The sequence below is a fragment of the Prunus persica genome, chromosome G4 (genome assembly GCF_000346465.2).
Source record: "Prunus persica cultivar Lovell chromosome G4, Prunus_persica_NCBIv2, whole genome shotgun sequence".
Lineage (NCBI taxonomy): Eukaryota > Viridiplantae > Streptophyta > Magnoliopsida > Rosales > Rosaceae > Prunus > Prunus persica.
In genome coordinates this window covers 18,973,548-18,990,838 of record NC_034012.1, presented here as the reverse complement: position 1 = coordinate 18,990,838, position 17,291 = coordinate 18,973,548, and the positions used below count along the sequence as shown (strand labels likewise).

The 17,291-nt window shown below is 38.0% G+C and overlaps 2 protein-coding genes and 1 pseudogene across 4 annotated transcripts; 2 read left to right on the top strand and 1 right to left on the bottom strand.

Annotated features, from left to right (window-relative positions):
- LOC18780836 (protein DETOXIFICATION 45, chloroplastic) lies at positions 1,286-2,969 on the top strand. Of its 3 annotated transcripts, none has more exons than XM_020562964.1 (4): positions 1,286-1,609; positions 1,851-1,922; positions 2,077-2,186; positions 2,816-2,956. In XM_020562964.1, the coding sequence occupies exons 1-4, from the start codon at positions 1,505-1,507 to the stop codon at positions 2,859-2,861; spliced, it is 333 nt and encodes a 110-aa protein (XP_020418553.1). In that variant the 5' UTR covers positions 1,286-1,504; the 3' UTR covers positions 2,862-2,956. The 3 variants fall into 3 exon arrangements, 2 of the variants coding, with proteins under 2 accessions (XP_020418553.1, XP_007213249.2); XM_007213187.2 differs by having other exon boundaries at positions 2,808-2,956; XR_002271435.1 differs by lacking the exon at positions 2,077-2,186 and having other exon boundaries at positions 2,850-2,969.
- LOC109948684 lies at positions 7,012-8,126 on the top strand (annotated as a pseudogene).
- Positions 8,408-10,267, bottom strand: LOC109948683. Its single transcript, XM_020562381.1, has one exon. The coding sequence runs from the start codon at positions 10,265-10,267 to the stop codon at positions 8,408-8,410; it is 1,860 nt and encodes a 619-aa protein (XP_020417970.1).

Below are 17,291 nucleotides of genomic sequence, written 5' to 3'. Positions count from 1 at the left end.
TCTGTATTTGTAAGGTTAATTGCATTTCCATTAATTTTTTTTTTTTTGTTACTTGCATATTCAATATATTTTAAAAATTAAATCTGAAGATCAGATGTGCCTGATCCTCTGCTTGATTTTCTTGGCTAAGAAGATCCGTCAGATTTGTGATAGCCTCTTCCTTTATCCGTAGAGCTTCAGAAGAAGAAGATGGGTTTCAAGACTGCGATAAAGAATAGAAATGGCTTCATGAATGCGATAAAGCATGAGCAATCGAATCAGTGCTTTGAACTATACTCTGAACTATACAAGTCAATGCTTTGAACTATACAAGTCCTGCAGAAAGATAAAGGACCAAACTGTTAAAGAAACTGAAACTATTAAAGAAACCATAAACTAACACGACGCAATATTTGTTTTGCGACGTGGAATCTTTTCATTTAACGTCGTTAGGTTTAATATAACCGACGTGGATTTGAATTGTTAAATTATGAATAGAAATTTTTTTCCCGTGACCTTTCAGTTTATTTTTCAATTACAGTGCGTTATAAATAGAGTTTTTTTTCCGGAGGAAATTTAAAATGAAGGAAATTAATGTTCTGGAATATGTAAAGTTTCTTTTTTGGATGACAAATTTCAATTCTTGTCATTAAGTAGATCTACCGACGTAGGATAAGAAAATAAAGGAAAAAATTGTTAACAAAAATTCTTATTAAGACGACGGTTTAAATTAAAGGTACGACGTATAAAATGAATAAATACGACGTTAAATTTTATAGTACGATTTAAAGATAACGTCGTAGAACTATACGAGAATGACGTCGATATATTTATATTTTCCGTCGTTGTAAATTAATTTAATACGGCGACATTTTGTATTTTAAAGCCGTCGATTTGTTTGTAATTATACGGCGTCTTATACGAAAATTTCGTCGTGTTATTTTATGAGTAAAAACGGCGGCTTTTATTGAAATCGTCGTCTTTACTTTCTACGTCGGTCGATTCATAACTTCTGCCGTTCTTTGTTGGCTTTGATTTTACACTGCGGAAATCTGTTTCAAATAGACGTCGGTTTTTTTATTAGGTACGTCGTTGTTTTTGAACAGCCATTTGAATCTCCATTTTTAGTTGTCTAAGGTGGTATTACACGACGGTGTTTTTAGAACCGTCGTCTTTTTAAAAACCACGACGGTTTTCACTTAGACCGTCGTTGTTTTCTGGTCGTCTTTTTCACTTTTTGTAGTAGTGAGTGTTCTGCTTCAATTATTTGCTTGACTATCAACACTATCATAATATTTGACTTTTTTCGTTTTCTGATTGAGCAGTGCATGTATCTGGACAGTGTGTGTCTTAATGTTTCATTTTGTCTTTGTGATGCTAGTTAAACCTCGAGATAATTCTCTCTTGTCTTCCTTTTCAAAGTTCTTTCCCTAATTGCTTTTGTTTTCAACTCTGGGATGATACAGGTGGTTTTCTTCTTGGAACAACTCTTGCTGTTCTTACTACCTTGACATTGGGAACATCAATGGCTGGTCGTCAAGGTCCAGTAGCTATGGCTGCTCATCAGATATGTATACAAGTTTGGTTGGCTGTATCCCTTCTAACTGATGCAATGGCTGCATCTGGTCAGGTATGCTCTCTCTCATTTTTTCATCGCAGTTCGTATGTACTCATTTCCATTTGGTGATCCAGATCAATCAGTGGGTGAAGTCTAACTTTTAGTTTTACTTCACCCCGAGTGTGGAATTCTTTTCCTATTTTAACTGGACCAAATTTCACAGATTTTTGTCTGCAAATTGGGGTTTTGTGATGAAGTGTGTGTCTTTGCATTTGACATCAAATTTACACAGCTAAAATGTGTTTGTTTGTAGGCCCTGATTGCTACTTATTTATGTAAAGGTGAATACAAAATTGTGAAAGAAGTTGCTGACTCCGTGTTAAAGGTATAGCTTGTTTTTATCATCTATAATTACATGGATGCTCCCAGATCTGCCTGATCTTTGGTGTAGTTTCGTTATGTTGCATATCAGAAAAAGAACCAACTGAATTCATCGCACCATCCAAAAATTAAATTTAAGTCATGCCACTTTCTTGCAGGGTCTAAAAGAAATGGTTGAGTGTTTGTCTGGAACTTTGACTAAGTCAACTGATGCTATTGGGCAAGACGATATTGAAGGTCCAGGAATGAAACCAACAAACCTCCTGAGGTTTGAATAAGAACTCTGTTATCTAGTATTTACATCATTCTTGAACATTGTAATGGAGCCCATCTGCTTGTATGCATATGTGATGATTTCTGCTGAGGTTCCCATTTATAGCATGCCTCTTTTTTCTTTTTTACTTTGCTTTTTTACTTTTCGCTGGTCATATGTGCGTGGCCGGTAGATGCATTTGGCACTATGAACTGACTCGGTGGCAGTTACAAATTACCATAGGTCTTAATTCTGGAACTGCCCTTCATCAATGGCTTCATCTGTACTTAACCTAGTTTTTTTGCATGTTGGTCTCAACCAAGTGTTGATTGCAATATTCTAAACAAGATGACCATATACTGTTATTTGATGTAGGTATACGTATGAGATGGCTTAGCTTTAATTGGTTTAGTTGTTCCAAGTTTTATGTACACAATCTCACAGTAACTGCCGAGTTGTTTTTCACTTCTCGTATTTCTCCGTGGTATTTATTCGCTCATATTCTGCTTATGGAGATGAAGTAAAAATTACTGTGGAGCTTATAGCATGTTTAGTTTATTTTGTGGGCATGACTTATGTTCTTGATAACCCTTTTTCTTCAAAATCTCTAGTTTCTGTCATCTGAAGTCTTTTCAGTCATTCAGGTCAAAAAATCTCCAACCCACTTTGGAATGGCAGAACAAGTGTTAGAAGGCCATAAAGAAATAGCCACAAGTTCTGATACATGTACATAAAAAGTGTGAAGTTCAAACCTACAGACAACAAGGGAAGAAGGAAGCTCTGTCCCATAGAGGTGATCCGTGGAGTAAACATGTTTATGCCACCATTCCAAATTGACTGGCCCCTCGAATTGCACAATGGCAATATGCTCTCCTCCTGTGACTCTAAAGTAGGCAAAACATTGGTGTTGGAAGGACATGTAACAGGGTTATTGTGCATTCCATTGTACAAGCTTGAATGGATTTTATTTTCTGTTGTATTTGGCCCTTCTCTTTTGAAGCATGCCAAAAATCATCATGGTTTCGTAATATATGGTTTGTGGCCAATTCATTTACCGTGGATGTTGCATTTTTGTACCCAATATTTGATAGCTGCCTTCTTTTGAAGGACAATTAATTGAGGGAGAGAATTACTTTCCTTTTGAATATGATTCCATGTGCAACTCCAGCTATCATTTGAAAGGTCCACATCAATTCATGGTAATATAAGGATGGATAACAATTGTCGTGTCCGTCATAGTTGAATTCAGGATTACTTTCAACGAAGTGGAGACTTATTAGACCACATGCCATTGACATACGATATAACAGCAATATTAGGTCAATATAAGTGCACTATAGAGGCAATATTAGAGCAATATAAGGGCAATACGATAGCAATAGTATTCCACTATAGATACAATAGGGTGGCAATATGCATACACTATCTACACAATATACAGGCAATATGAAGGCAATATACATGCAATAGAACTACAATATTAAGTCAATCTACATACAATACATACACATTACAGACAACATTTCACCCATGCAAAAGAAATCGCCACCGAACCTTAACAATACTATCCCGCGAAGGGAAAATGAAGGCAACAAAAGATCCATGTACTCAGGTGAGATGAACTGAAGCAGCACTCACCGTTACTACAGGTCCATCAAAAGATCCATGTCTTTGTCCTTTCTCCTCGCTGCATGCACGAGGCTATGATGAGCCATTCCCTCAGCACCCATATTCAGCACCTGCCAGACACCAGCTACATCAATTTCACTCCAATTGTAGTCTGGTGAGATGACCGAAGCATAATCTCGGAACATTTCGAAGCCGTTGTTGAAACATTCAACCATTTCATGGTTATATTCTTCAGATTGTGTGAATTTTTCGACGGCATTTTTCTTTCTCTCTTCCAATTTCAACTTCAACGACTCTAACTCTTTGCTCCGACTTTTTACTTTTAGAGTTTGCTTCACCTCTCCTGCGTATGCTTTGTTCAACTTGTTCGCCAAGTTTCCCAAAACTTGGCCATGAATATCGCACTTACTCTCCCACCAATCCGTTGCCTTTGACATATATTGGAGGTGGTGCTTGACGGCAAAGATTTGGTCAAGCGGATCATTGATCTCAGCCTCACTTCCAGATGAAGTGGGATCATGATTGGGAGTCCGAGGTGGAGATGGGAATGGCACATGCCACGGCTGGTCCCCCGGGTAACTGACATGCTCATTTGGAGGGCGTACATCCGACATCTTTAAGTATTGTTGGGGACAATTCACAGCTGTTGCCTGCAACAAAACAAATAAAGCTACATTCAGTGTCCAGTTGTAAACGACAACATGGTTAGCTTTAGTGGAGAATATTTGTGCTGCACTAAGACTAATTACCTTTCCCGTTAAGAAGGTGCCTCTGTTGCAGTTCTATATAGGAAGGTTCAGTTATATGTACGAACTACTATGAAGTATATTGCGTGTTTAGTTGGTGCATTCAATTGATGGGATTGCAAACTACACCATTAACTCCTTGGCTGCAATTTACAGCAGTACAACATTACATTAACAACAACAAAAATGGCTTCCAAACGACAAAAAAGCAAACCTTAATGGGACATTGTAAATTGTGGATTTCAACCCAAAATAGGACTATGTCACTAAGCATTTATTGCGAATTTCAGAAAAGAAAATTGGAAATTACCGAAATTGGAAAATTGGAAAATTGGACAATTGGAAAAGTGAAAACTTGGAAAATGGGAATAAGGAAACTTGGAAAATTGGAAATAGAACAAAAGGAAAATTGGAAAATCGGAAATACGAAAAAATGGAAACTTGGAAATTTGGAAAATTGAAAAATTGGACATAGGAAAAAAGGAAAAATTGGAAAGAGGAAACTAGGAAATAGGATAAAATGACAGTTGGAAAATTGGAGAAAATTGGAAAATTGGAAAATTGGAAAATAGGAAAATAGGAAAAAGGAAAAAAGGACACTTGGAAAATTGTAAATTTGGGTAATTGGAAAATAAAGCAACTTGGAAAATTGAAAAATTGGAAATTGGACAAAAGGAAACTTGGAAAATAGGAAAAAGGAAGAAATGGAAACTCTGAAAAGAAGAAAATTGGAAAATTCTAAATAGGAAATAGGAAAAAAGGACACTTGAAAAATAGGCAAATTCGCAAATTGGATAATTGAAAATTTGGAATATTGGATAACTGGATAATTGCAAACTAGGAAATAAGGCAACTTGGAAAATAGGAAAATTGGAAATAGAACAAAAGGAAAGTTAGCAAATTGAAAAATTGGAAAATTGGAAAAAGGAAAAAGAAAGAAACTTAGAAAATAGTCCAATTGGAAAAAAGAAAATTGGATAATTGGACAAAAACTGAATTTGAAAAATGGAAATAGGAAACAGGGACACATGGAAAATAAGAAAATTGGAACCGAATTGAAATTGTGGAAATGGGAAATAAGACAATTACCATATTGGACAATTTTATTTACTTTCTGAATTAGGCAAAGTAGGCAACTTTTTTTAATTACATAATGGGAAAATGGGAACATTGAAAAATTGGAAAACTGGAAATATAACAAAAGGAAACTTGAGAAATTGGAAAATTGGAAAATTGGATGACACATGGAAAATAGGAAAATATGAATAATGGAAAAATGGAAACGAATTGAGATTGCTGAAATGAGAAATAAGACAATAACCATATTGATCAATTTGAATGAGTTGGTCAATTAGGCAAATAGGCAAATCCCTTATTTGAATTAAATAATGGGAAAATGACCAAGTTCGGAACGTCCAACATACAACTATATTACAAAAAGGCATACAGTGAACTGGCTAATAACTCCCGCCCAATACTATCCCGCCTAAGACTCCCGCCAATCCCTCCCGCCAATTACTCCCCCTAATCCTCCCGCCAATAACTCTCTGAGTTACTCCAGGTCATTAAAACCTGCCTATATTAATCAACCCAGCTGTTTGAAATGAAAACTTCCATCACATTAACTCCTGCTTGCAGCCATTACCTTCCCCACTGATTTCACTCACATCGCATTTAGTCCCCTTTTTTTCCAATTAAGTTGTACACCAGGCTACAATAAATATCGAAGACCATGGACCATAACCTCACACCAAACCCAACGCTTTCAATTACTGAAGGAGGGGAGACTGAAACACAAGCCAAGTCACCTAATTCACTCCCTGCAGACTTGGTCCATGGCATGCAGCAATGTCGAGGCAATACGATGTTTTGGAAAAATCTTCATGCAGACATAGTTTCAAAAATTGTGGAGGGCCAAGGTAGATGGGGTGTCATAAAAAACCGCACAATTCGCTCTCGTTATCATGCTCGCATGCATCTCCTACATATAAAGGCAATGAAAGCAAAAATTGAAATTGCCCCTGCCACTGCAATTATGGTATTCAAGGAATCAGAAGCAATGGCCAAGTTGAAGAAAGAAGAAGTGGAAAGCGGATTTGAACTTTTTCGTAAGTTTGCAAAAATAGTGGATCCGGCAGGATCCTGGGCCAACATCACTGTGGCCGGGGTCATGAATTTCATGGGTCGCGGTCACCGCACTTGAAGACTATGCAACTTCGAATTTGTCAACACCAGGGAAATGAAACTATGAGGCGGCCTATTTTTGTATTATGTAATGATGGGGTGGCCCGTTGTTGTATTATGTAAGCTTGGAATTAGGATTTTATGGAATGATGAAGCCTCTTTTTGTATTTGTGCGTATACAGTTTATCAGTGTCTAGTTCAGTGGCGATATAGCAGCAATAACTATACAATAAACATGCGTATAATGGCAATATTATGTCAATAAGAGTCCAATAGAGTGATGATAGAGTTACAATATGATCCTATTACAGTACGTACTGCATCAGAATGTTTTTTAAATTAATTGGTCCAAAAAAATACTAAATAAACAAAAAAGTAATTACAACTTGGAAAAAGGATGAATTATACATCCCTTCAAAGACATATGGCCTACAGTACAGACCTTCAAAATGAACTATATATATATAATGCATGCCTTGTAGCACCATCACATCCCCCCCTAAATTACACAAACATGACACCCCAAAACCTCATGCTCCTTCCTCTTTCAACCCCTAAATTATCCATTGGATGCCCAATACTAGATCACTGCTTGGGGGGTGGGATACCCTGCAACTCCATAACAGAATTAGTAGGGGAGAGTGGTTCCGGGAAGACGCAGCTTTGTCTCCAACTTACGGTATGAGCTCAGCTCCCACCCTCACATGGCGGACTAGGGGGCTCCTCCGTCTACATATTCACAGAATTCAGCTTCCCATTTCGTCGATTGCAACAACTAGGCAACCTTTATCATGCATCATACCCCAACTTAATAAGGTTGGAGCCATTGGAAGACATATATGTTCATGGTGTTCATGATGCTCAACAACTCATCCATGTCCTTGGAGACATTGAAGCATTTATTGCCATTGATCACACCCGCCTACCTGTGAAACTCATTGTCATTGATTCCATTGCTGCATTGTTCCGATCACAGTATCAGACAACACCGGCAGATTTGAAACGGCGGTCTGAAATGTTCTTCAACATATCTGGGACATTGAAGGGTTTAGCAAATAAGTTTGGGTTGGCGGTGGTTGTCACCAACCAAGTGGTGGATTTTATTGGGCCACATGATGGAGTGAATGGGGTGAGGTTGGGAAACTTGGAGTCCCTGGACACATCAGGCAGACGGGTGAGTCCAGCTTTGGGACTGGCTTGGGCACATTGCATAAATTCAAGAGTGTTCTTGGCAAGACATGAGCAATCTATTGAGGTTGACATTCGTAATGCTCCTTCAACAAGTATATGTAGTCAAACACACAGGACATTTCACCTTGTATTTGCCCCACATCTGGCCTATGCATCGGCCGAATTTGTAATCAGAAAAGAAAGTATAGTCAGAGTATCACAGTAACTGTGTAATAAAGGAATTCTAAAAACTTTAATGTTTTGGATCCATTTGGAATTACATTCCAGTCCCTTTAATTTCGCACTCAAATTATAATAGCAATCTGGAAGCAATACCAGTGCAATAAACGTACAATATAATCGCAATCTGTCAGCAATACAACATGCTGTAGCAATGCAACCGAAATTATGCAAATTTAAAAGAATTCCCATTCAACATAACACGAAACCCACCACGAATAAAAGTAGAGTTTACATGACCTACCAAAGCAACACAAATCATATTGTCTAAGATACATTGCGCAATGGAATATTGTTTTTACAGGTGCTTTTATTGTGGCCTGCGGAACCGCACCTTGAGCACTTTCTTCTAATGGTGCCCTCTCCTTTCGAGGGAATTCTTATCTTCTTTCGTCTGCCTGGCATGACCCTTGCCATGGGAGGCAACACAACTCGACTTCGAACATCTTCAGGAATATCCCACATTCCTTGAGGTTGTACCGGGTAGATGCTATCCGAATAAGCATCCATCCAGGTTTTCCGAGTGTAATACCGAGAAGCCTTTGAGTATACATTTACTTTCAAGAAGCGGCAAACTGCAACTACATGCTTGCAAGGTAGCTGCTCAAGCTGAAACTTTCTACAACTACAACTGTTGTTCGTCAAATCTACGAGGCCGTCCTTATCACCGTCCAAAACATTAAACTGTGCATTATTTAATTTAACCACATTCATCCTTGCAGCATCCTCCAACCTGTTCCTCAACTTCTTCTCTCCGAAATTGGGGCACAATGTTGTTGTGCAATTCAAAGCCAACTCACGACGTTCGGTGAACCATTTCACAAGGAGATTAACAATTTCCCCTATCAAATGAACCACTGGCAGCATCCTTGCAAACCTAAGGACTGAGTTGATTGACTCCGCAATATTTGTTGTCATTACATTGTAGCGGCGTCCATCCATGTGAGCTCTAGACCACTTATGTAACCCTGCCTCTTCAAGATATTGAGCAACATGTTCCTTTCGCTTGATGTTGCGAAAATGACAATCAAATTCAGCAATGGAATAAGATTTCGCAGCCTGCTCAAAGTGCATAAGTATGTGATCACGCTTTTTCAACTTGCAAGTGCGTTTCATGTTCCCCTTCATATGATAAAAGCATATGCCATGTTGTGCAGTTGGAAAAATTTTGTTCCACACATTCTCTATGCTAACATTGCGATCAGAAATAATAACAAGATTGGGACACTCACCAATGGCTTCATGAAGTTTAGTGAAAAACCAATGCCATGATGCATCCGTCTCCAAATCCCCGATCCCAAAAGCAAGAGGATATATATTTCGATTACCATCGAATGCATTTGCTACAAACATAACACCCTTGTACTTGGATTTTAAATGAGTGGCATCCACGGCTATCACTGGGCGCATGGAAGAACGGAACCCTCTAATACATGCGCCAACCGCCATAAATAAATACACAAAGTGATTGTTCTCATCAGTTTGGATGTGTGTTTTTGTGCCGGGATTCATACGCTCCAATTCATAGCAATAAGCTGGAAGGATATAATATGCCTCCTCCGCTGATCCTCTAATGGACAATAGAGCTAACTCCCTTGCTTTCCAAGCTTTCGAATAATGGATTGTGCAACCAAAGCTGTGTTTCACATCTCTCATAATGTCACTTGGTGTGTATATTGTCCGAGAATCCTTCAACTTCCTTCTAAGTGAAGTGGCTACAAGTGCTACGGTTGCTTGACGATGCTTGTCACTTACGAACCTCAAATCACATTCATGGACAGTTGTACACCTCACAATCATGAAGCTGTATTCTCCAATTCTCGATGCTCGGACCCGCCATGGGCATGGACGTTGACAACAAACCACAAGCAACCTCTTAGTGCAAGAGAATTGCACCTTAAATTCAAAGTGGCCTCTTAATGCCGTGAACCGTAACTCCGTCAACAATGCTTTCTTACTAGAGAAAATTTGCCCAACTGTAATTTTCGGATTCCAATCACTTCGTGAAAACCCGCTGTCCAAATATGCTTCTTCATCATTTACACCGGCTTCATTGTACCGGTTTTGTTCACCCATTTGACTCCAATAATGTTGACGAGTGGGTTCAGATTCTCCTCCTAAACGCATTATTGGCAATTGGGTAGCTGTGTTCAAGCAGCCCAAATTAGAAGGGGCAGAGTACACTGACACTTCATTTCTTTCAGTACCATTATCACCACCATGCATCTCCTCCACCTCGCTAAAATCAATCATATCCATAAAATCTGTCCCTACTTCACCTCCCACGTCAGTGACATTTTTATTATTCCAAGTTACTTCATTGCTTTCAACAATGGCAACTGAAGAATGACCCATCCGACTACTATCTGTCGTGATATGCGTACTATGAACTACATCATTTGTCAGTCCTTTATCTTCTATACTCACGAGTAAGGGAGCTAGTTTTGAAGGTGTTACCTCGGAATTGTACTTCATAAAAAAATTGACATCATCATCGTCCTCAATCTTTATGTGCTTCCACTCATTCGAGGCCACCAAAACTGAGAATTTTAAGCAAACCTTGTCTTCCCTGCTGTTTGTATTACCAATCTGATGCACACGGTCCAATAGTTCAGCAAATTTGATAGTTCGTGGAACTATTAAGCCTTTTGAGTCACCCCCTTCATATTTACACATCTTCTTCGAGGTGACCCATTTTCCATTGTAGCACATGAGAATAACAATTGTCTCCATTTCTGACCATGACAAAATAACATTTCATTAACCCAATATAACCACAATAACCATACAATACAGTAGCAATATAACCACAATATAACAGCAATATAGAAGCAATATAATGTCAATATAACAGCAATACGACAGTAAAATAAGAGGAACACAACAGCACTACACCAGTAACACATCAGAATCACACTATACAGATCTACTACATCAAATGGAAAATCCCAAGTTTCAAGATTCACATATCCAGACCAATCTAAATGCAATTGGTACAAACCCAGATGAATGAGCATGAATATTCAACAAAACCTAACCCAAAGAAATTAAAGCCAAAACGAATTTAACACAAACCCAAACAATCAAACTATAACCCATTTCACATAATCCCACTGATATTAACAAAAACCCAAAGAAATTAAAGCCAAAACGAATTTAACACAAACCCAAACAATCAAACTATAACCCATTTCACATAATCCCACTGATATTAACAAAATAACCATCAACACTACCTTTTCGAGGTCGGCAATCCACTAGAGCTTCAAGGTTGCAAGCAGCTATTCAGAAGACATAGCTAAAGGGAGGGGTTCGCGATTCCAAACAGAGAGCAAGAGATCGAATAGGGGAGAAACAGACATAACGAAGCTAGAGAGAGAAAGAGCTGCGCTATGAGAAAGAGAGCAAAGAGAGAGACAGAGAGTTGTGCTAGAGAGAGAGAGAGCCAAGAGATAGAGAGCCAAGAGAGACGCAGAGAGCTGTGATAGACAGATACCAAAGAGAAAGAGAGCTGTGCCACAGAGAGAGAGAGCTGTGTGAGCTAAGAGAGAACAAAATTTCTGGACTTGTGAAAAAACTGCAATAAGTGGACAATAATTTTATATTTATAGGTGATAGTTGTACAAAAATTGGGAAGGGGTGGTATTTTTAATTACAATTATAAAAATGGTGGCATTTAGGGCTATTTCCCTATTTTATTTGCTCAAATGATTAGTGTGTTCTGTTTTTTTCTTAATCTGTGACTGTTTTGAATTAATTTTTGGTTCACCAATATCTTTCTGAGTTTAAAGAAAAGAAGGCACCTTCTACGGTGCACCTGGTGTATCCATGTTCCATTTGTTGTTTATGAAGTATGTGCAGTGCACATGCCAATTGAGTTGTAAAAAAATTAAAAGAAAACCTGCTATAACAGGTGGAGGTAATCGATTTGTTATGTGATATTTTAGCTCGCTGCTCTCCAAAACCCAAAAAATTCTACTGCTGAATATTTTAGCGCGCTGCTCTTCAAAACCCAAAAAATTCTACTGTTGAATATTGCGATTCCTCCATTGGTATCTCCTGCGGTGGTTGTCAATTGTTTCCTAAGGGTTAAAACATTGGGTATCTGATTTGAAGCTTTCTAAGGTTAGTATTGAGCAATCTCAATTATCTCTTGCTAAGCCCTAACTCATCTCACCTCTTTTTTAAGTTAATTATGTTTATGGGTAAACCTTAATCCCATGTCTCTCTTGCTAAGCCCTAACTAATCTCAAGAATTTTTAAGTTAATTTCTGTTTATGGGTAAACCTTAATCTCAGCTAAGTTTTGTACCAAATATGAATTGAATATTGTTTGGGTGGGTAACCTTATTCTAAATTGTAAAATTTGAATGAAATTTAGTAGCATTGTAATTTTATATTTTATACAGAGAACAAGCATTGTAAAATTATGTATAAGAATTTCGTTGGATGTATAGAATATGAGTTATTGGAGCACGAAAATACAATTGCATAGGGGTCATGCAATTCCTAGCTTTCTGTTTGTCAATTGGCATATGTGTTGGCATATTACTTTCCAATTGAGTTTGTTTGTTATGATTTGCGAGAATGCAATTTCATATATGGTTCAATAAAAGTCCGTTTGATAATTGGAATATGAGTAGACATGTTATTATTTTAGTTTATTCGGTATGACTGACTAATATGGAATTATATAGGGTTCATGTAATTTGTTTCTATGATTTGGCAATTGCATATGAGTTGACATATGTTATGTGGTGAAGATTCCTCCATTGATTGGTAGGTATTTACTTAAGGCTTAAAGCACTTAGTTTGAAGTTTTGTAAGGATGGTATTGAAGAATCTCATTTCATCTCTTGATAAACCCTAACCTTTTGTAAAATTAGTACTGCGTAATATGACTTGTGTTTTGCTAAACCTTAACCTCACCTCTTTAAGTTTATTTTTGAAAACGTAATATGAATTTCATTTTTGCTGGTGAGTAACCTTATTACAAATTGTAAAATAGTCTTTACAGTCAATAGGCTGAGAACAACCATTAAAAGTGTTTCGTGATGCCTCATAATTATATTGGATATGTAGAAGGTGATATAGTATAGCACGAAAATGCAATTGCCTAGGGGTAAAACAATTTCATAGCACCTGGTTGGCAATTGATATATACATGTTATTTTTCGATTGTTTATTTGATAAGACTACTTTTTGTTTTGTTTAATGTGTTGTGTTCTTGGATGTTCGAACTATGGAATGGATTGAAAGATTTAAAAAATGCTGGGTTGAAGTTAATTTCGTTCACATATTATTAAAAATTGTAAAATTTCCATGAAAGTGGATAGCATGAGAACAAGCATTGAGATTGTTTTGGATGCTTGAGAATTACGTTGAATGGGAATTTTACAATTTCATATACAATGCGTAAGGATCCTGCAATTTCATATATCCTTTGGCCATTGCATATGAGTTGAAATATTATTTTTCCATTGATATGAGTTGACATGTTATTATTTGATATAGTTTGACAATTTGCATATGAGTTGACATATTATAATTTTCTATTGAGTTTATGATATATAAAATGTTTTTCTTGTTTAATGCAGGGTCATCATTAATTGAAATTATAAAATGGTGAAAAAGAACAATGATGTGCAAAGTAAGGGCAAAAATCCAAAAACAACAAAAGACGAGTCCAAGATGGTGATTCATCGCAAGACCGGTTATTTTAACTTTCTGTAAGTGTTAAACGGCTGTTCCAGTATATTAAGTACTTTTTCTAGGACTAACTAAATGTGAATGTTTTAAATAGGAAAATAAAGGGCGATGAAATGAAGAAACAAAAAATAGTGGAGAAAGTGGATACGAAGGTAATAAATTGTAAACAATACATTTAAATAGAGACGTTACTGCTCACAACTTATAATGAATTGATTGAATTTTATTATTTTCTTCCTCGGATGAAGAAGGAAATCGCTAATATGTGGCAAAAGTTGGATGCTACTTAGAAAGCAGAGTATGAATCTAAAACACCTTCAACGAACGCCTCGAACAAGAGTTGTTTGAAGATACCCATACAATGCAGTCCGAATGATATAAAGGACACTATAAATGTTTTAAGTGATGAGAAAAAAGCAGTCATTGAAGAAATGAGATTTGTTTCGTTGTTGGAAATGAAGTGCGAAAAACTGTCTCATTCAATGTGTCGTTTTTTGGTTGATAAATTGAATCCTGCTGAATCATCAATCGTGCTACATGGGAAAACATTTAAGATATCTGTGGATGACTTCGTGCGCATAATGGGTGTTAAGGATGGAGGAGAGGAAGTTGACTTCACCGGATCCATGGATGACCAACACATTGTAAAGGTGCGAAATTCTTTTTTGGGTGGGAAGAAGCTTTTAAAAAATAATGAGTTGAAGCAGATAATGGTGGGGACAGAAGAAGCAAATGACTTTTTCAAAGTTGGTTTTGTCATGTTTGCTCTATGCACATTGCTATGTCCAACCACTTCCGTGTATGTCAATCTAAAATATCTGCTTCCGTTAAGAGATAGTAAGGAAAAATTGGGCAAGTTATTCATTCAAATTTTTATTAGATAGTGTCAGGTCATTTAAGGAGAACAATCAAGTTTGCATCGGTGGTTGCTTGTTATTCCTTCAGTTGCTTTACCTTGATGTTATAGCTCATGGTAGCGTACTTGTGGATAGGTCTGTGCTACCACTCACTGTGTGGGGGAAAGTAGAGACCGAAAAAATGAAGAAGTGGCTAGAAAAAAGAAGGGGGGGGTTTGAAAATGATAAGGTAGTTGTTATGAAAACTGAATATGGAGGCCTCGGAGATGATGCCAAAACAATGACTCACTTTACTGAAGAGTTAAGTTCAATAAGAAAGGATGTGGCAACTTTGGTGGCCACTGTTGCTTGTATGGACGAATCGCTCTCCAAGATTATGTCTGAGTTATCATCAAAAAATGAAGAGAAAGAAAGAACATTGCGCACTTCATGCCCTCATGAACTGGAAGTTAAACTGAATAAGGAAGATGATAACATGTTTGATATGGAGAGTGATGGGGGACAAAAAGACCTTGGAAATACTAAACCTCCAAAAAGTAGGCCAAACAAAGAAGACGGAACTCCCAACGAGCAAGATGACAATATGACAGGATTTGCAACTGTTGATAAAACTTCGGTTCCCTCTGTTGAAGTCATCCGTGAGTGGAAACATGCAAAACAACCTCAGAATGAGGTATGATAAGTATTGGTTGTAGCTTGTTTGTATGCATTTTCATATTTTCACTTGTTGGTTTACATGTTTGGATGATGACAATTATCGAGTATTTGATTTGCAGAAATCATTGTACTATGGATTACGTTGTATTTTTATTTGGTTTTCTCCCAATGTAATAACAAAGTTAGGTGTCCTTATTTTATGCAGATTCTTTGTATCATCTAATATATATTTGTTTCAGTTATATTGATTTGTAAATGCTATTTCGTAATGATTTGTGGCCACTAGGATAAAATGGGTCACAACGATGTAAAAAGTTTGTTCTTAGAGAATTGTAGTTCAACTTCAACAAGGGATCCGATAGTGACTCGTGCAACAGCGAATAGAAAGCCGGGGTCCCCACAAGAGAACTCCTTATGAAGACATTAATGCGTTGAAAGCTAAAGCAAATGCAAAAACCAGACAAGGGTGTGAAGGTACTTTTTGCATATCAGATGAGGATCGAGGCTTCATCATCGAAGGAGCTTGTTTCCCTGCATGTAGTATCTCGTAGCTTTTTGCTAGACCTTCCTAGCTTCGGACTTGTTTTTTGGCAAATTTTCACTCACCAAGTAGTCAATAATGGGGTCTTTCCAGTAGGGGTCTTCATTAATCTGCATTGAATCTGTTTGCTCTGCCTCATCGATGCTTGGCTGATCATTGTGTTTGATTAGGATGGAGCACCTAAAATGGGTGTCCAGTGCCAATTCTAGGCTTGCCGACGCATCTACATGAGTGTTCTCTACCTGGGGAACTTGTTGGATGGTGAAGGTAGGCAGTGCCTTCAAAAATTCTTGAACTTTGTCGAGGTACTAGATCATTCTCGGGTGTTTTGCCATGTACTTGCCTAAGACAACAGTGAGGGGTAAAGAGGAACACAAAATCATGGTCAAGGAGGTTAAGTGGGCCACTTTAACTTTGAGGGGGTTGTTGAGGCACAAAAAAAAATTCAAGGCTGGGCCCAAATATATTTTCGGCCCAGTACAACACCAAGCGGAAAATCCTTATTTAAGCAATATGCCACCCTACAAGCTTAAGTGGGCCCAAGCCACGCGAATGCCTGGGGCTTGCTGAGCGGGTTGTGGTATGGTTGGTTACGAGCATTCACGAGGCCCATTGATGAGCCAAGAAGTGGAAGTTTTGGGCTGCTTAGGAGCACCAAAACTCGAGCCTATTTCTTGAGCCCAAACATATGGGTAAGTCTGAGAGAGAATGAGTGGCCCAATAGCTTAGGAAAATATCCAATGGCTTGCAAACACTTGGAAAAATCTCACATCAGCCAAAATATCCAGCACCTTGATCAAATAGGCTGTTTCCAGCAACTTGAGCAAACTCACAGGCCGCTGGAAACAAGATACCAATAGCCCAGCCCAGCATCGTAGAAAATATCTAGCATATCTGTCAAAACCATCAAAACCAAGCAAACCCATGTGCTGATCACCTTTTGACTAGCGCAAATACCCATTCTTTCCTTTTCAAGCTTTGGTGAGAAAACAAGAAGCAAAAGTAGGTGGCTCCTCACCCACATGGAGAAGTCCAGCTGCCTGAGGACCTTGGAACTCCAAAAAGCTTCATGCCTACATGCTCAGGCTAGGGAAGTTTCATCAAATAAGATGGAATGGAAGAAAGTGAAGGAAAAGGGGAGAGGGTGGTTTGATAAAATTAAGTTCTTCAGTGCCTATAAAAGGAGTCACTTCCTACCCAGGCAAAACAACTCACCTTGGTTGCTGCAAGCCTCCCAGCAACCATGAGAATTCATCGAAGGCAAGCATTCCCTCTGGAACCCTTCAATTTCATGCTTTGTTCTTCTATCTTCCTCCTTTCTCTCTCTCAAAACCCACATCTAGAGAGCAAGCATCATGTCTCATCCCTGAAACCCCTGCAATTTCGAG

Coding starts and splice junctions, on each gene's coding strand:
- LOC109948683 (XM_020562381.1), bottom strand. CDS start 10,267: ATGCGTTTAGGAGGAGAATCTGAACCCACTCGTCAACATTATTGGAGT.
- LOC18780836 (XM_007213187.2), top strand. CDS start 1,505: ATGGCTGGTCGTCAAGGTCCAGTAGCTATGGCTGCTCATCAGATATGT. Junction 1,610..1,850: donor CAATGGCTGCATCTGGTCAG/GTATGCTCTCTC, acceptor GTTTGTTTGTAG/GCCCTGATTGCTACTTATTT. Junction 1,923..2,076: donor TTGCTGACTCCGTGTTAAAG/GTATAGCTTGTT, acceptor ACTTTCTTGCAG/GGTCTAAAAGAAATGGTTGA.